We start from the raw sequence: 20,513 nt of genomic DNA on the forward strand, positions 1-20,513 counted from the left end.
CAAAAAATCTTCAAGCAAACCATTTCTTTATGGTAACCTTCTAGTTTATGTTCTTTTTCCATTGCCTTTACTATCATGTTTTGCTAGAAGAGGTTTCAGTTGTAGGGCAGCACGGTGATGCAGTGGGTAGTGCTGCTGCCTCGCACTTAGGAGACCTGGACTCCTACGTGGAGTTTGCATGTTCTCCCCGTGTCTGCGTGGGTTTCCTCCAGGTACTCCGGTTTCCTCCCACAGTCCACAGACATGCAGGTTAGGTGCATTGGCGATATTAAATTGTGTGTGTGTGTGTGTGTGCGCGCACGCCGTGCGGTGGGCTGGCACCCTGCCCGGGGTTTGTTTCCTGCCTTGTACCCTGTGTTGGCTGGGACTTGCTCCAGCAGACCCACCGTGACCCTGTAGTTAGGATATACCGGGTTGGATAATGGATGGATGGATGTTTCAGTTGTATTCTTTATTAGGTGATGTTTTTATCATTCAGCTTAACATAATGTTCTTAGACATCCTGATAGGCACTTGTAAATAAAATATATCATTGCACAGACATTGTTAAAAAGACTTAATCATTGAAGTAATACCAACTTAATCTATTCTTGCCTACTTTTCCCTTGGGGATTAATAAAGTATCTATCTATCTTATACTACTTACCTGTTAAATTTCATATACAACTTTCTCTATATTATTGCATTGTTTTGCATTTTAAAATTCTTAAAAGTAATCACAAGTGATATTGCCACAAATTCCATCTACTGTACTATAATACCATCCCATAGCACTACATCAATTATTCTTTTTTACTCAATTTTCTTTCATGTCTGCATTACTGTTCTACTTTTTTTCTTGTATTATTTAGTTTTTGATAACAAGATGATCATTTACACTCATTCCTGCTTGGATAGGACACCAGACCATTATATGGCCCATTCACCAAATCAGAAATAATTTACAGTAGCCAAATTAAGTATTTTCCTTCCATGGTCCAGAGTACTAGGAAAATAACTCCATGCAGGGATTGGAAGAAACTCCACACAGTGATGACTAGGCAAACTTGCATTCTAGAGCTATTAAAGCAGCATGAATAACCAACATATGACATGTCTCTCAGAAAATATAAATCCAAATGTTAAGCATTACTCAGTACCAATCCCACAAAAGCCTACAGTAAAAGAAAACAGCACTGCAGTACTACATCATCTTTGTAGCTGGTTTAGTTAAATAATACCTGGCATCCTGGGAAAGTTGCAATCCTGCCACGTAAACAGCTTCTCAGAAGGTGTTACCGGAGAATTGTTAGAAGCACAACATGCTGGTTGACCAGGTCTATGGAGGTATGGTGTAGGTGGATTACTGAACACATTCTGGGGCATAGAGTGCAAAGATTGAGGGGGCTCCAGGTAACAGCTATTGAGAGAGGAAAAAGTAGCAGAATTGGAGGTACCATGATGATGGCTTCTCAAATAACCATCAAAGCTTACAGATGGGGAAAAGGAGTACAGTGAATTGGTATAGGCTATTCTGGCACCTCGACCTCTGCTGCTGCTACTCAGCCATTCTCCAGCATATGTTTCTGGGCAGCTGGGACAGGCCCACATAGGACTTGGGTAGGGGGCATTGGGTCGGTAACTGCTTGAGCTTTCCACAGACAATTGGGAAAAGGGATTTAATGATCCTGCCATTTTGCCAGGCTGATTCTTCACGGTAGGAGGTGAGCTAAGAAACTGCTCAGAGTTTGTGTTCACAGTTTCATCATTTTCTTCAGGGAAGTTGCTTGTGATAGAGATGTCATGACCAGTGAGTTGTTTTGGAAGACTGTAGAGAAAAAAAATGTCTATATTATATATAATATATACTAAAATGACAGTGATATTAATAGCAGCATCATTCTACCCACACAGAGTGACCACATTTACACAAAAGATTTACCTTTTCTCTTACATTTTAGAATTGGTTCAGGCACACTTTTTTTTTGGCCAGCTTGACTGTATTTTGTTGTGCTATATTCTCAGCCAGCTCTTACAGTAAAAGCTTACACTACATACATTTAGTGCACTGTGTAACATACCAGATTTGAACAGGTATTTCCAGACTATCCACACTTCTTTTTTGTTAATTTACCTTGTACTCTAACTTTGTAACACACACACACACACACACAATATTATGATATCAAGATCAGGTTACCAAATATCATTACCAACTGGCATCCATTAGCCCCCCCGTACTTTACCTAGCTTAGATGGATTTTATGTTGAGCTTGCCTGCTCTCAGACTAAATGTGTGGATAGGCTTGCATCCTACCCAACACATCAATCTGAAGAAAAAAAGAAAGCTATGAGAAAAACAAGTTGCATATGTTCTCATATAATGATTACACAAAGGAAACTGGTTGCCAAAAGACGCATTATTTTCTTTGCTAGCTATAGATCAAGCAAGCCAAGCCTAGCATTTGTGAATACCTGGAAATGATCATTTCTTATCTCCAAACACAGAAACAAAACTTAATTCTTATTGGAGAATTATTCAGACCATAGCTCTGTTATCTTTAACTTTAGGCAGGGTTGGGCTGTACCAGAATAAAAGTACCAGTATTAGGTATTTAGGTAGAATTCAGCTCACGGTATGTTTATAAAAATTCATTCAGAAATGCAGTTCATTTTTTAATTTTAATACTTAATTTTTTAAACTACATCTCTGGATTCAATCAACAGCAGTCACAAATATTAATAAAAAAAAAAAGAATTCCAGAGACTTTAAAAAACAAAACGAATTTGTAGTGCACCGAGCACTATGATGAATTCACAAGAATGAAGTGACAGGCATAACCTCCAGACATTTCACATATCCTCAGTCTCCTTCCAGGACTCGTTATTTGAGCATTGTTTGCCTCTCATCTCACTTGTTCGCTAATTGTGTTGTGTGTGATACTGGTTAATTTAATGTTCAAGCACTGGGAGATTTGGTTCTAAAATGTTTTCTATTATTCCTGCTGTCTCTCGTGCAGGAAGCAGCACTGTGGCTGATACTAAATGGTCTGCTGCTGATTCTGCTGGTTTCTATTTGTTTTTTTAGGTGAGCTAAACTCTTTCAAAAACCTTGTTCTCTTTACCAAGTTTTCTAAAAGTGGTTGTTGTTGCTTTATATTTATTTTTACTTTACTGAGTAGCAGTTAAGTAACTGATGTTTTAAGCAGTAGTGCTACAGATGCGGAGGAAGTATAAAACGGTTTGCAACAGGTTGCCTATTCTGGCTATTCTGTTTGCTTTTTAACCTATTTAATCTAATTACAGTCTGAAATGGGTAATAAAGTTAAATATGGATTTGAATGGTGATCGGTTGTTGATTTTATTAAACCAGATAAGACATACAGGTAGTTACAACAGGGGGTTCTTAAACCTTTTAATCTAAGGACTCAAAATAGAACTGCTATTATGACCCAAGAAGAGAATTAACACTAGAATCTCTGAAGCCTACAAAAAAACTCATAATCTCAGCCCACCTTAAATCTGTTTGCACCTTTCCATCAGCATCTTTTGTTTTGTAAATGCGTCGATCAGCACAGCAGCAAGCAGCTTGCTAGCTCATCCCAGTTAGGGTACGACACTGATATGACACGACAGCTTGGGTGGTGCCACAGTAAGAACTGCTGACTCGTAATCGAGAGGTCATCAGATCGATTCAGAGCGTGACTGTTTTGAGTAGTGAGCTGCTCTTATTGTTACTATTATAGAATAAAAACATACATTTGATTTGAGTCTGTAACAGCCAGTGTAAATTTATGGTACTTATAAAATTTAGCGTTTTTTTTTTTAAATTCAGTTTTATTCTTTCAGTTACGGTCACGCTCCCCACCGATCTGACACTGCTGTTTTGAAATAAACATGTACTATAACAGAGGTGAACTCAGATGAGGATGGGGGTTCTACATCGGAGAAAGAGAACAGAAGCCCTCCCCGCAAGAAACGTTGTCTCATACACAAGAGCAAAGCAGATGCACCCGGCATAAAGGCGAAAGGATGTACCGTTTGGATGCAGCAACAGGTCGGGCGTCATCCTGCCAGTCAAACTGCCACACGTGTGATCTTCAAAGTAAAAGCATGGCATGCCAAGCTCACCAATGTATCGTTCAAAGTCCTGTTTGTGATTATGTTTTGTGATGATGTTTAACAATGAAAAGCATTTATATGTTACTTCTGTAAAAGCCAGAACAAATGTTATTTACCTATCTACCTTGATTTATTTACTTATCTACAGTGTAAAGTCACAAGTAGAATGCAGAGCTTCCTGTGTTTGTTCGACACGGGCATGCTGATGAAGTATACATGTAATGCCACGAAAAGTGCGACAGCAGCTTCCACCTGCAGCTATAGATTCCTTAATACGCGAGCAACTCCAAAAAAAGAAGTCTGACTGACTGAAGTGCCAGCATCAGTACACGAGCAATGGTATAAGAATGCATTCAGACTTCTTTTTTTGGGCACATACACCGTCCAGATCTAAACACTAGCATGGAGAGTCGCTCGCATACTGAGGAGTCTATAGCTGCAGGCGGAAACTGCTGTCGCACTTTTCATAGCATTATATGCGTACTTTGTCAGCATGCCCTGCCTTACGGACAGCTCTGCCGTCTGTTGCTGCTTTCAAGCAGTGCCATCTTTCACCTTTATGCCTGGTGCAGCTGCTTTGTTCTTATATGCGAGTTGACATTTCCTGTGGGGAGCGTGAACATGACTGAGAGAATAAAACTTGAAAAGAAAAAAAAAAACGGAAACTCCAGGTGCCCAACAAGCTTCTTCCGGCTGTGGCGGAAGTGCAGCCAAATAGGGCTCTGAAAACATCCATTTGCTCCATGGTAGTGGCCACAAGCCCCAGCAGGATTGAGCTTCCATGTTCACAACCTGTGGCCCCGTTGCAAGCCAAGGGGGTTGCCCTCTGTCGGTGTGGGGGAGAAACATTCTTAAAAGTACACTCTCTCCTGTTTCCTTCAAATTGGTTGCCGTCAGTCAAGCATCTATCCCTGTGTTGGGCTACCACCAATCTGAAAAACAGTCAGTTAGTCACAACATGATGCTATTTGGAAACAGATTAATGACATATTGGGAATGCTCAGACAGAAAGGTGATCTCCAAAATATTCACATTGATGAAGTTATTCTGGGTAGTTTAAGGCCAACTGAAAGCCATGTCTGCACAGATGATCATCTGGAAGTATGTCATGTGGAATTTCCAGCTTCTGACGTTTAGCATTAATATGTGATTTCTACAGTTTTTTTTATTATTATTATTTTTTTTTTTTTTTAAATGTACACGGCACTCAGTCAGTCTTAAACTACTAACAACTTTATCAATGACAACATTTTTGAAGAGCACTTTTATTTCTGAGCATTTCCAACATGTTGTCAATTTTTCTTAAAAAGTAGCAACAGTGCTAAAATACCTCTGGCAGTCTACCACCTACAATCAGGAAAAAGTAATCCACAGAAAAGGATTAACCAATGGGAACAGGTTAAGCCGGGTAGTCTTTGTCTTAATTGACAAGTGAAAAATTATGAAAAGAGGCATTGGGAAATAAATAAAATATCCATTCGGAAAGGTACCTTTCACATTTTAAAGAAAGTTTTTATTTCACAAATAAAGCCATTGTGAAATAAAACCTGAAATAATACTAATAATAATTTTGTATTTCATAATAGATGACTTTTTGTAATAATTAGAGGACAGACTTTTTTCACAATTTGTTTACTCTTATATATTGTATTGTTAGATGGATATACAGGTATACTTACTTATTCCATACTTGCCATTTTATTTATTTCATTTTGGCACAAATGGTATGCCACAATTAAATAAATGCAGTGAACCCCTATATCTCACTATCACCTAAAAGATAATCCACACAGAGTTGTTGACAGAAGAGGAACCCAGCAGTTTAAAAAATTAATTGTGCCATTTAACTAGTTCACACCACACTTTGTTCTTTAATACTGGCTTGTATACACATACTCCTATTGTCTTCTTTGAAACCTCAGCAATGACAATGTTTCAACCAAACAATACCTGCCATTAAATTTCAGTCCCATTCAAATGATACCACAATTCTATGCATATAAGCATAATTAAAGTGAAACTCAAGACAAATCAATTGCTCACTGCCAGTTCAAATCTGCTTCAAGACATAGTTTAATACAGCATTCTAAACCCACTTAATCTAATTCAGGATCATGGGTGTCAATATCCTAATGTTACAGCACTGGGTCCAAGGCAGTAATTAGCCCTGTACAGGGAACGAGTCAAATCCCAGTGTCCATTCACACATGCACAACTCCAATATGGAATTGCCAATCAGTTTAGCCAGCAGTTCTTTATGGACATGAGTGATAAATACATGCAGACACGTGAAGAATGGGCAAACTCTACCTTGAAAATGACTGGGTTTCAAACCCTGGAAATTAAACCCGAGGTCCTCTACTGTGCTGCCCAGTTTAAAAAAAATGCTCTAAAGATAATAGGCCATTCAGCAAAATATAGCTCCTATTCACCTTTTTTAGAGGTTTGAGACTTGGCAATAAGTATTTTCTTGGCCAAACTGCAACCAGTGAGTTATTCATACCCTCACACACATAAAACACAAGCATCATGTGAGGAGCTTTAATTATGCAAATATAGATCCAGGCCTTGTTTCCATTTAAGATGAATTCATATCCATCTTCGTACCAACATCTCTGATGTACAGCACAAAACATGATTCAAAGCTGCATGTATTGTGCTTCAATCTGTGTACTCTGCAACTGTCTGGTTAATCAGGGAAATAGGATGGGTAGTGAGCTCTTATATCTGTACTTATAACTGCTTTTCATGAAACTCGCCATTAACTAAAAAAAAAAAATCATTACAGTTGACTTAACCGGGATATGTTCAAAATAATAATGTAAAGAAGACTGAGGCGCCACGGGAATGGACATGGGTTGTTATTGATTATCAGAAAGTCAACAGCTTTCTGCAGATCAAGTCAGAACTTGCAAGTGGCAGGCAGAAAATCAGCAAGAAATGTATTGGAGGCAGTTTTTATTTACTCATAAAAATAAGCTAATCTATTTTTACCACAATGTTAAAAATCAATTTATACTTATTTGTATAATTTATAAACTTCTGGCTGTGGTACAAATTTCATAAGATAATGGGCCTCAGTTATAGAGCTGTTGGTTAATCGGATGTATGAGAAGGTATTGTAACTAACTAAGAACTTTTCTCTATACTATATTTGTAAGGCTGTGTATTGGCAAGTATTTTGCGATACGATAAGTATAATACAGGGGTTACAATTCAACATATTGTGATATATTGTAATTTTTTAAATCTAATTTTATGAAAACTATCGCAGTGTAAAGCAGTGGTCCCCAATCTTTTTGACAGCAAGGACCACTTTACTAGAAGCAAATTTTTCCAGGGACCGGGGGGTGAGTGCGAGGATTCGGGGCGGGTTCGTAGGGCAGTTTTATACACAATTCACATTACATTTCTATTATTATGAAGTTATTAATCAGTTTGCATATGTTTGCAACCAGATATTTTTCTTCTTTTTTTGCATATAACAAAGACATATGCATTGCATTTGTCATTCCAACAGATTGCACATCACAAACATTAACACTGTTATCATTTTTTCATGTCTGCCGTTTCTATAGGAGGGTGACAATGAGTTAAATTCCAATGGATGTTTTTAAAATGTTGACAAGTAATAAGCAAAAGGTATCACTGAAAACCACAGAAAACAAAAACAGCAAAAAAAAAAAAAAAACTACGAGGAAAGTTCGAAGAAAGAAATGTTTTTTACAATGTTTCTGTTTGGGGATCGTTGTGCAAATGTGCACAACTGAGTTGCGACCACAGATCTAACTGCTCTGTGGATGATTTATCCAAGCTTTTCAAGGTCACTTTGTTGTAATGAAAGTATCTGCTGAATGTACTTTGTAGTAACGAGAATTCTATAGACTCGTTTCATATGGGGAAACTGTCAGGACCATAAAAATACTTTGTTGTAATACTCTCTCACCTTAGTCTCTCTCCTCTCTCTGATGCGTTGCAAAGCGCCATCTGCCAAGCATTCTGAAAAGTGTGAGTGAGTCTACGTTGCTGGCAGTTCTCTACTACTGGGCCGCGGACCAGGGGTTGGGGACCCCTGGTGTAAAGCACACTACTATATGTACAAAATCGGAGTTAAAAAAAAAAAAAAGTTTACTTTTTTATGCACTCAGAACAGTGGAATCTGCAACTGCATTTATTACAGTCCTTATAACTTCAGACATCATAGCAATACCTTTTGTGCAATCTGACATCTGTGGTGGAGCGACGGGTGCTGAGCAGGCTCCTGTCAATCATGGAGAATCCACTGCATCCACTGAACAGTATCATCTCCAGACAGAAAAGCAGCTTCAGTGACAGACTGCTGTCACTGTCCTGCTCCACTGACAGACTGAGGAGATCGTTCCTCCCACACACTATGCGACTCTTCAATTCCATCCAGGGGATAAACATTAACACTATGCAAGGTTATTGACTGTTATACCTGCCTTGCACTCTCCACCTTGCACTGCTTTTTTATTGCTCTTTAATTAATATTGTTTTTATCAGTATGCTGCTGCTGGAGTATGTGAATTTCCCCTTGGGGATTAATAAAGTATCTATCTATTTATCTATATCACTAAAAAAATCGCTGTACTTTTTTGATCCTGCTTTAAAAAGGTTCATAGTATGCCACACTATGTTTCAAGCAGTTTATAAGAAAATGCATAACATCATAGCACTGTAATCTGAACAAGGGAATTAACATTTGCTTACAGTATATTAGTAAAAAAACAAAAGTGCTTGCAGGATTCTTTAGGTAAACAAATTGAGAAAATAAAAAAAAAAATCAAAATAATATTACAAATAAATTCAGACAGTATGTATGATCCACGTTGTCTGCCAGATCCGCTTGCCTGAGTATTGAAAGCCTACATACATCAACCCTTACGCTATTTCCAGCCTCAATTTAAGTTGTTACGTTAGCTGCTATCTTGCAATCGGGGTTTAAACACAACGCAAAATTAACTGTGTGCCTTGAATTTTTGAATGTAAACTAGTCATTAAAAATCGATACTATTTTTTTGAGAATCAATGCACTATCAAAAAACATAACATTGCAATACTCAGGTGTATCAATACTTTTTACACCACTATATATTTGTAGGTATGTGCACCAAGGGCTAATATTATTGGCAGGCAGTGTGGTAGGACTTCAAACCCTGAGTTTGTGGGTTCAAATACTGCTCAATACTCTGTGACCATTAGTATATTACTTCACCTTCCTGTGTTCCATTTGGAAAAACAAAAAAAATGTAACCAATTGTATCTCAAGATATTGTAAGTCACCTTCGATAAAAACATCAGTCAAATAATATGTAATATTATTAGGTCACTGGAGCTGCTTACAGTCCTGCATTAGATAAATTTCGGCTTTTCCTAGTGACTTGGATTTTACTGATGGTAATCACAAAATACAATGTTGCAGGAAAGTGTTTTTTTTTCTCTCTCTAATTCTGGAAGTGTGTGATGAGAGGTCTGTGATGACCTGTGTTTTTAAATAAATAATCACGTCCCAGAGCATTGCAAGTTCAGATCTGGCATGGGTGTATGCGAGCACGCATCACTCCAGGGTTGACTGGAGTGCTTGGCTCATCGAGCATTAATGTGCAAAAGTGAGTGGGTCAGTCAGGTGCCTCATTCATACCTTGAAGGAGGCAGAGTATCACACCCATGCCCAATCAGGCCCTATAAAGAGGAACTGAACAAATGATGAGAACAGAAAGAGGGTCTCGTCCGATTCGAGAGATTGATGTCTGAGACGGAACTCCGTTAGCAGAGGTGTTATTTTTCCTTTTTTTCCCCCCATCCTGAGATATCCTGTATTTACTCAACCTGAGGGGGTTCAATTACAGCATATGTAAGTAAATATCAGCATGACCTGAAGAAAAGAGGCTCAGAAAGAAAATGGAAAAGACAACTAAAGCTTCATCTAAGTCTAAACAGGCATCAAGTTCAAGTTCAAGATACGGCCTGGAAGACTGACCTGGAACAGACAGGCGAAGTAATAGATCTCATCGGGACCTGATGATGCAGCATCGCCTCTAGCTGAGAGTGAAAGTGCAGGTGAGTCGGGCCAGGAGACCTTGTCGATTCCAAAAGGTTCACTGAAACTGAAAATGGCCTTACTTCCCGCACTGTCAACTACCCACTGCGAGCTAGTGGCACGGACTCCGTCGGGGCTTGCTACTCCACTCGCTAAGCTCAGAGAAGTCAAAAACAAACAAACAGACCAAGCCAAAGATAACGATTGACGCAATGATCACTGCGACAACTACCACACTCAGGAAGGACATAAAAGAGATAAAGATCAATATAAAGAAGATCACAAAGGATATAAGGAAAGATATAAAGGACATAAACATGACAAACAAGAAGCTGTTTCAGGATATTAAAGACAAGGAGAAAATGTTTAAGTAATCGTTTTGAGGCAACCTTTAATGGTATGCCAGAAAAAATACAGGAAATAAATTCTGAGCACTTGATGCTAAGCAAATGTTCACAGCTCATGTTGAAATAGTTGAACAATTGGCTTCCGCCGCTGAAGAAAAAGCAACGGCTACTAAATCCAAATTCAAACTGCTTGGAGACAGACTAGCTGTGCTGGAAGATGGATATAGAAGAAATAATATCAGAATTTAAGGTCTCTCTGAAAACCGTGAAAGCCCAAACCCAGCGAAATTCATTGCTGAACTATTCTCTCAAATAATCGGAAAGGACTTCAAATCAGACACCGGGATATCAGCAGCTTACTGCATATGCGGATTGAACACCTCAAAACCAAGAAGTCTCATTGTATGTTTCAATTAATTACAATCTAGAATGAATCTGATGTCTTTTCTCAGACTGAAACAAAAGATTACATTTGAAAATAACCGCATTTGCATTTTTCACCTTCAACAGCTGCTAAAGGTGCCGCATTTTACAGCATTAAACAGTGCTTATGTAAAGCCAAAATTAAATACATCCTTTTGTATCCTGCTAAATTGAGGGTGGAGACTCAAGGCAAGTTCCATCAACTCCATCAACTGGGAAGACTTCTGGGATATTCTGATAAGATTCACGCGTTCTTCCACATTTATCACTATTCTAAGGCTACTACAAATGGAAATGATTACAACTGAGTGATCAAACAGAGTTTCTGTTTACTATCAACATATGATAGAAAGCCGCTTTGTAGATCATATAGGATCGATGTACGTGCTTTGATGTCGGATGAATGGTTCGATGTGGTGAAGCAAAATGCCAAATACAAATGCATTCGTGGTGCTTTTATATTTAAGTGTCACATATTCCCCATTGTAATGACACAATACATTTTAAAGGTCTCAAATGCCTTCTTCTGTGCTGTCTTCTTTTTTTTTTTTTTTGCACCTTCACAACAGCATCAAAATGTACGGAAGCATATTTGAGCCACAGAGAAAAAAAATTAGGGACACAGTGAAACGGTCTATTTTGTAATTAAAGTGGAAATTTAGACTTTAAACTCAGTTTATTTTGTCATTAAAGTAAAACGTCATAAACATCATCTTAAAACTGACCCAGCTGTTAATCGCTATATGCTTCTGGGGCTCCCTCCTGAACTGACAGCAGAGGCAAGCAGCAATTGCCACACAGAACACATTAAATGTATGATATTCCAGCTCTCTGCACATTTAGAATCCTTATATCACTTACATGATGAAATGCATTATGGTACTGTATGTATATTACATTTTACAGATAAATCGTTAATTTAAATAATGAATACTGTCAATAATTACACGTGGGGGTGGCACGATGGCAGAGCGGTATCGCTGCTGCCTCTCAGGGAGTCACGTTTCTCGTGTTTCCTGCCTGGAGTTTGTAGGTTTTCCTGGTGGGTTTCCACAGTGTGCTCCGGTTTCCTTCCAAAGACATGAAGGTTTGGGGATTTGGTAAAGCTAAACTGACACTATTGTAGGTGTGTGCTTGTATTCACCTTGCAATGAGCGGATACCCCATCCAGGGATTGTTTCTGCATCACACCCAATGCTTGCTGGAATTTGCGCATCCCTGGATTGATGATGTAATCATTACACATCCATTCTTTGAGAGATATTGTGGCAAGGTGTCCTCGGAATTTAATGGATGTTTCGGGCAATTCACAACACAGTGAAGCCGAACATTTTCCCGCCATGATGATATCTCTCAGTGCCACCTTGTGGAATTTTCCAGAATTACATGAAGTTCACTTGCAAGTATAAATAGTACAACTCTTGAGTAGCACTAGTGTCCACAGGCGCACACATCGCGTCAAGTGAAGTATAAACCCGGCCTAAGAGGATGTAATTGATGTTTCTTTATGCAGATGACTGTTATTTTTACTGAAGGACACCAACCTATTCTAAACCTCTTTCCCAATGCCTGTCTGGGACTGTCCCTCAACACTGGGAAATCCAAGATCCTCTAGAAAGTTTTTTCTGGCTTGATGACTAACCTCCTGGAAATAAGGATTTCTGGTAGAACTCTGGGACTTACTAACAACATTACTGGGTCCAAAAGACAACAAGAAGAAAGTTCAACACTGCATTGGCTATGGTAGCAGCTCATTCATGAAACTAAATAAGGTAGCCAAGGTAGCAGTGTATAAGGTCGTCTGTTATTTTCCAGTATGGTAGTGAGACTTGGAATACCTTAAAAAAATGGTGAAAAACACCTAAATACTCTTGGAAGAGTCCATCAACTGACCCTGCAGAAGCTTCACTGTATCAAATGGGAGGATGACAATGACAACAAACACTGAAGCCATTCAAAGTGTCTGACATATCAGACAACTTATTTGCTCAACCAAATTCACTAGACCCTCAGTGGCCAGGAGAAGAGAATCAAATATACCCTTAAGGCCTTTCTTATAAAAGGTCTAATCAATATTATTACCTGAACACTCTAGTCACAGTTAATACTTAAACAAACCCAAATGATCATTAGGGTGCCATTTCAGTCTGAATCAGCCAAAACACTGGAACAGGAGAAAAGGGATAAGTACCCTATAAGTAGCAGCTCCCAAACAGAGTCTCCTAACCCCACTATCCCAAGATCTGTCAAGTACTCCTTGGCTCACACAGGTAACTGTGCTGGGCATGATTTTCACTTTAATCTATACTTGAGAAAACCTAAAACACTGTAAATCTCATTCATAAACACATGTACAGAAAAGGAAGAAAAAGTCCCTCTTTCCAGGTAAACCACAATGTCTAGAATACAGGCTTTCTACTGTGACTGTTGTGGGCTAGGTCTGGTTCTAAGGAACTAAGTTCACACTGCAGCTTTCAGTGCAGTTTAAAGGAATCCTTTTTATATCATAAAGCCATTACTTCGTATTGGGTCCTTTAAGGTCTCATTAAAACAGAAAATGCAAGAAAAATAAGCATACAAAAGTTCTTTGAGGCCACAAATAAAAATTGTAATACTTTCATACTGTTGTCAATTAAGCATTCCCTTTTTAAAGGTTCTCCCTCAAGACAAATGTGGAATTTTTCTACTGAACACCGTACCTTTCACCAGGATTCCAGTGTAACATTACGACTACTCAAACTCAGGATACATTGACAAGTCACAACTGTCCAAATTCCATACACCTGGAAAACAAAGAAATTTCACTGTTAAAAGACACTCATATAATTCTGAATTTTTCACTCTTTATGACCAAAACACCCTCAGCTAGAACTTATGTGCAACTTAAAGCAATCAGATACAGTAGCAAATTGCTTGTCAAATTCTCAATATAGGAATGTATGTTAGGTATAACAAATGCAGGGAGGTTTCTGGTAAATCTTAAAAAATGTGTATAAATTCCCAGAAAGGCTAGTATTGTATCCTCTGTCTTTAACGTTGTTTCTTGCTTCATCATTTCTTCCTTTTCACCAGTATCACCGCAAGTGGTTGATATGTTCAGGCATCAGTGGCATTCTGGTATTTTCTGTCAAAACCACATCAGTTTCAGTTTTTGGTCTAAGTAGGTCTTTGAATTTAAAGTAGTGACATTACCTAATATGACAAAAACATAAAAAAAATGTGTCTTCCTATTGTGCACAATGGTTTCAACTTAAATGTTAGTTAGCAAGACCGTGCAATTGCAGGTAATTGGAGAAACTAAATTGTATAAGGATTCTGTTTGGTGTGAAAAGCGTTTTTTACATGATCAGTTAAAAATACGCTTTCCTCTTAAAGATTTCATATTAAAAACATAATGTAATAGAAACCTATTTAAATGGATTAACAGTGATCCTGCCCTTATTTGAAAGGGTAAGTTTGTAACCCCAGAAAGATTAAAAAAAAAAAAAAAGTTCTACATTTGCAAAGGCACTGAAAAACATAATTCTTTCAGTAAACAGAGAATCATAGACTCTAGGGCATAGGTGTAAATTAAGGTTAAACGTATGGTATTAAAAATCTAGAAAAAATTAAATGTGTCTACTCTAGAAGCAGAAAACTTTACTGTAAAAAGTATCTCGATAAGCTACTGGGAGAACTTCGCTATTAGCTAACAAAGCCTGATTTATTGAATGGTCACCGTTCATCTGTCATCTTATCATGCATGAAACAGAAGTAGGTGACCTAGGATCAGAGAATGGGCACTCTATATCTTAAAGCCTAGGATGAGTTCAGGATGTTTGATTACGCACCATCCACACAATTCTACAGCCATGTAAGAATAACCCGTTTTTGGCCATTTTGGTTTGAATATTGATGTCTGATGCTTCAAATTTAATAGAATAGTGTTGTACACTTCAACAAAAAATCTGTCACATTCATATATGGAAAGTCTGTTAAACAGAAAATCTTTCAAGTCACAGCTAACTTTGGTTGTGAGGCTTAGATACTCTTACTTTTAATAGGATAAACTACTGCTCGAGCACAAAGCGAACACACAGACATGCATGATCTGCGCACCGCAAGTTAAGCTAGCATAGCTGCCTAATAAAGGCTCCAGGTAATAAAACAGTCTTGCAATCAATGTCATTAGATTTAATTGCAAGACGTGGATCATCCTCAATCACAAAGAGGTGGATTGGCTTTGAAAAGACTGACATTGCTCAAAAGAAAGCAATCTGCAAACTACGTCAAAAATCAGTTGCCGTTAAAGACAGCTTGATAACCAAATTGTTTCATTATCTGCAAAACTAAACACCACAGAGAATATCAAGAATACGAAAAGCTTCAGGAGTCAGCTGTCCATAACAAGTCTAAATCACCCAAGGGACAAGCACAAATACACACTCAGCAAATTTTAGCAGAATCATTCTGCAAAAATGTGCCATACCATAAGAAAAGCAACAGATGGCATGATATAACAAATGCTGTCACCAATTACATTGCAAAACATACGGTGCCAATTCAGGCGGTTGAGAGGGATGGTTTCAAACAACATCTGAATAATTTAGACCCAAGATACACAATGCCTGGACAAAAATATCTCAGTCAAACAGCTCTACCTAAATTGTATGATTCATGTCACCAAACTCCGATGCATAAACTGCAGAAGGCTTCACATTTCGCGAAAACAACATATTTATGGTCAAGCTGAACATCCAAGCCATACCTTGACAGTGCATTTCATTGATGAAACCTGGCAGCTGTAAAGCTACTTTGCAAACATCCTGTTTCCCTGAAGACAACATCATTGTGGAAGGTGTGAAAGATGGTCGCTGTGAGAAGACCACACAGTTTGCATTACAACAGACAGCAGGGCAAATGTCAGTGCACTCTGGATTAACAACTGAAAGAGGCTTCCTTGTTTTGGACATATGCTTCATAGTGCCGTTGGTCAGTAATTTGGATTCCTCTATAAATTTTCCCTTAAATTGCAGTTATCTTGTATTTATTAGGATGTTTAAAAATACAAAAAGGAACAGCGGCAGTAGGTAAAGCTGTTAATGACAAAGTAATATAACTAATGTGAATGTAATATAAAATAATATTATAATGTCATTATTACATACCAGCACAACATTCAACTTGCTCATAATGTTTTTCTTTTTAAATTAAATGTTTTCCAGAGAGGAACACACGGGATCTAAGAATTGACAGTGCCATTGGAGTTTACAAAAAGGTGGTCGGAGCTTTTCCCCAATAACTGGAAAAAGAAGAAAGCACTTACTGATGCACAAGTGCAGCTGAAACGTCCAGAGCATAGAGACACCAACAAAATGGGGCTTAACATAACACGACAGAGAGATTTATTAATTAAGAAAAGGCCATTCATCATGTGTTAACTACAGACAAAAAGCACAGGTATCTTGTCCTAACACAGGAAAATGTTGGGATGCTGTTACGACAGAACTTTCGGCTATGGTGACAGAAGAAGACAGCCCTACCCCAGGCCCCTCAACTGCAGGAATTCAGAGAAGGCAAGTCTTTGCACATTGCTATTAAAAAAAAGATCAAGAGCTACTTGATGATACCGGAGGTGGAGAGTGATGAAAATCCATTTGAGTGGTGGAAAACACAAGAAATACATTTCCCCAAAAAAGTACCTGTGCATTACTGCCGCAAGCAGCCCTTCTGAGAGGGCTTTCAGCACCGGAGGAAATGTAACATGTAACCGTGCTGCTCTGAAGCCAGATGCTGTGGACAGAATGGTGTTCTGTCACACAACTTGAAAATTCCTCAGTAAAATTTTACAGTTTTATTTTTTGGATATCTTTGTGCAATAATGGATAGAACTTGTTTACAAATGCTAAAGTATCTATCTATCTATCTATCTATCTATCTATAGTTTTTTCCCTGTGCAGTGTTTGACAGAACTTTGGATTTGTAGAGTAGAATGTGTTAGATTTTAGTTCTTGCTTGTATGCTGCACAATTCACCTTACAGCAGAGCAGTTTATGTTTATCCAGACTGCAATGTTCATGCCCTATAGTTCAATTATGATTAGTATTTCATTCCCTTTGGATTCATATCTTGTTTACATTAAGGGTAAGCGTCTGTTTAAAATACTCTCATTATAGTAGTTCTGTTGGTCTTTTGTGTAAATCCTGTAGGCCACTTTGAAATGGTATACTCACACTTGCACCGTTTGATCTCAGTAATATTTTGACTGGGGATTTTAATGTTTTTGTGTTATTTTACTTCATTTTTAAGTAAATAATTAAGACCTGTTTTCCTTAAGTGTAGTTTCCATTAATCTCATTAGTAAGCTACAATTAACAACACCAAGCTAGATCAGTAAAACTTTTACAAACACATTTTTAAAAGATGCAAAATAGCATCTAATTATCATTATGGTCAAAGTCCCAGAAAATATCAAGGTATAATTTTTTATCAATATCTCACACCCCTAATAATATTGTGCTCTTTGTAGTGCTGAACATAATTAGTGAATCAAATATAGCTATATTAATAAATTTTCAGAACTTTGGAAACCTTCACATTCCTAATCATGTTTACTGACCTTTTATTGCTTAACAAATTAGGGTAAGGGTGTCTTGATGTGCTATTCTAATATTCACATACTATAGACCAAGATCTTCAGCAAAGTTTTTCCCTGATTAAGGTTTGACAGCATTTTTATTTTATTTTTTATATGTAATGAGTATTTAATGAGTATGTAATGAGTATGACTGAAGGTGTGTTTGGAGTGCTGTGATTGGTTTACTTTTGTACTTACAATTTGAGGTCAGTTTTATTAGGTGACAATATTATGCAGGCACCTGAAAAAATACAAGGTTAAGTTACTTTAGTTATTATTATTGTTAAACTAAACTATTAGGCAGGCATGTTATACTTTTATTTAAGATTTCCAGGGAAAACACTACCTAGTCTACTTTTGTGTTTACACTTGACTTATGCTTAGTCACTGAATAGTGTATAAAATGCTGTGTCATCACTAGTGTGCTATAATGCTGCTGCTGGCACCTTGAGGCAATAGATTCACACTTCGAATCAGGCAGTTTGTCATCAAAAACAGTAGCTCATTGGGAAAAAAAGAATGGAGAAACTGCAACCACCAATAAAACATTGTCCAGTATTTTCCTATATTGTTATAAATATCATAACAAATTTATAATTTTGAGGCTATATTGCCCACCCCTAATACATATGACCTTTGTGTGACGGCTACAATGAGGGGGGTGATGTCATTTGATATGTTAATAAACCTCTGATGTATAATGGAAACAGTCTGAGCTGCCGATAGGGTTAGTAGTAGAATAAAAAAGCCTCAACTGAACCCTCTGTCAGTGTCACCATGCTGCAAGCTAGGAGTGGATGGCCAAAAGACCATATGATGGTATAATCAAAGATTAGATACCAGTATAATGTGTTGTATTTGTTTTATTTTTTTTTTAGTAAATAACAAATGTACAAATGATTAACTGTGAACACTGATGAACTTCTTAAATTTTGGAATGCTCATTAACATTCTGCTACTCAGATAGATTAGATAGAAGGTATTCACCTCTCTCAAATGAATAAAAGTACAGTTTTTCACTCATTTACTTGCTCATACTACTAATGCTGCTGCCAGCAAACGAAGAATAAGACATGGCTACCTTCCAGTTTTCAACAACTTACTAATCAGGTTGAACTGCACAGCACTTACTGCTAATTTTCTTATACTATTAAAATACAACACCATACACACACATTACACCTTTAAGACATTTACAAATTCACAGAAAATCAGATATCCTATTTCCTTTTACATATACAGATTTGCTAATCTGTGTTGAACATCTGTATCCACAGATTTTCTACTATCTTTAGGATACCAGTAAAATATTTTTTTATGAATTTTATTTTATACCGTGCCTGTTCAGGTACAACATGTTACTGGCAAGGCAGATGTAGATACTGGCACCACTTTTAACTTAACAAAATACAGCTTATAAGAAAAGCTCAAAGGAGTCTCGTGAGTAACTTAGGCAATGTGCAAAAGTGAAATTGTTTCTTGCTGAGAGGAGGGTGCAGGGGAAAAAGGGCAAGGTTGTGGCTCTGTATCCACAGGAAGGTTGCCACCTGTCAATGTCCTTGTTGTTAAGAATGCACTCATTGGTGTCAGTAGAGCTTACCATCTACCAGTCATGGTCCAGATGACTGGAGTATGTTACCAGGCAGTGGGGTCCATAAGGTCAAGAGGAAGGCTCATAGCAATTTGGTTTGAAGTGGGATGCCTGAGGTGCCCACATCTGGCATTAACAACCTTCTTGAACCTGATAGACATGTGTCCTTATTTCCCCAGCCATCTGGGTCATAACAACAAGGATAGCAGCAAAAGAAGTGCATGACGCAGTTGTATTTTAGCAGTGTCCTACAAAATAATGTGCAGTGCAGTTAATCTAATTAATAAATAATTCCAAAAGAAATAAATGCTTCATCATTGGGTGTTCTAATCAGTTAATAAGTAATCAATAAATAATTCAAAAGAATAAAAACAGGAATAAGAAAATCAGAGGGATAAAATCAATTACATCTCATACTGTTCTAAGCCTCTGTGCCCCTCTGATTCTTTTCAGCCTCTGCTCATTTGCCAGGTTTGCTCAGACAGTAGCACAGACTCCATCAAGCATGGTCAACTCTTTGAACTAGCTATGATCCCAGCCATCTCAGTTGGTCACCGTTTGGGCATTCAAGCTCAGCTCCATCATCCCACCACCTTTGCATTAAAATCCATAGGATGATCTCCTGAAGCCCTCCAGTAACAAAACATCCCTACCCCATAAGCATTGTACCGCTCACTCACCATGGAGCCAACTTCTGAATGCCAAGCATCCTACCCATTACACCAGCTTGCTTGCCCAATATTCCTTTCTCTTGACAACAAAACACTCAACTTTGATTTTTCTCCCTATTTTCTTTCTTACATCTTTTTCTTAATTTTCAAATCTTTCTACTTTCTCTAACCTGCTTAGGCTCCTTTTTATACTCTTGTGTGTGCAGGTGCCTTAACTACAACCTGAGGAGCATCAATAAAGAAACTGGTTGTACTAATCACACATCATTAAGTACTTCAGGGCTGCCCAGCTACACTATCACATGCACCCACACCCACAGTGCCTGAGCTGCACCATTTTTATTTTTTAACACCCTACACTGCCACAGACCCCCTTAATGTGCTTCATCAAAAGTACTAACTTGCGTTACTACTTCATGCATCTGGATGACAAATCCAGTCCAGCAGAGAAGAGTATTCTCAAACAACCTGATCTTCCCCTGAGCATGCAGAACATAGTCTAGTCTCAAGCTGCCAGTCCTATATGTCAGGGACTGAGAGAGGGTAGTGGGGAAAGACCTGCCCATGTAAGGAAATCCAGAAGTGCTATACTACTGTATGTCAACAAAGGATCGGTGCTATCATTATCATTTGGTGAATCTCAAGATGCATGTCCCCAAGTTCCTACAATACTACGAAGAAAGAAAGATCAGTACCTACCTTT

At 38.0% G+C, this 20,513-nt stretch overlaps 2 protein-coding genes across 2 annotated transcripts in view; one reads left to right on the plus strand and one right to left on the minus strand.

The window, feature by feature from the left end:
• The window catches only part of arl13b (ADP-ribosylation factor-like 13b), a 326,110-nt gene that overhangs the window by 163,473 nt on the left and 142,124 nt on the right, over window positions 1-20,513 (plus strand). The gene's annotated exons all lie outside the window — the stretch shown is intronic.
• LOC114650310 (E3 ubiquitin ligase TRAF3IP2-like) overlaps window positions 1-20,513 on the minus strand; it is a 99,024-nt gene that overhangs the window by 33,988 nt on the left and 44,523 nt on the right. The window contains exons 2-3 of the mRNA XM_028799862.2: window positions 13,632-13,715; window positions 1,221-1,807 (exon numbers count right to left, since the gene is read on the minus strand). Coding sequence (XP_028655695.1) covers window positions 1,221-1,807; window positions 13,632-13,657 — 613 coding nt within the window. The 5' untranslated portion in view covers window positions 13,658-13,715. The remainder of the gene's footprint in view (window positions 1-1,220; window positions 1,808-13,631; window positions 13,716-20,513) is intronic.

Source organism: Erpetoichthys calabaricus, chromosome 4, assembly GCF_900747795.2.
Source record: "Erpetoichthys calabaricus chromosome 4, fErpCal1.3, whole genome shotgun sequence".
NCBI lineage: Eukaryota > Metazoa > Chordata > Cladistia > Polypteriformes > Polypteridae > Erpetoichthys > Erpetoichthys calabaricus.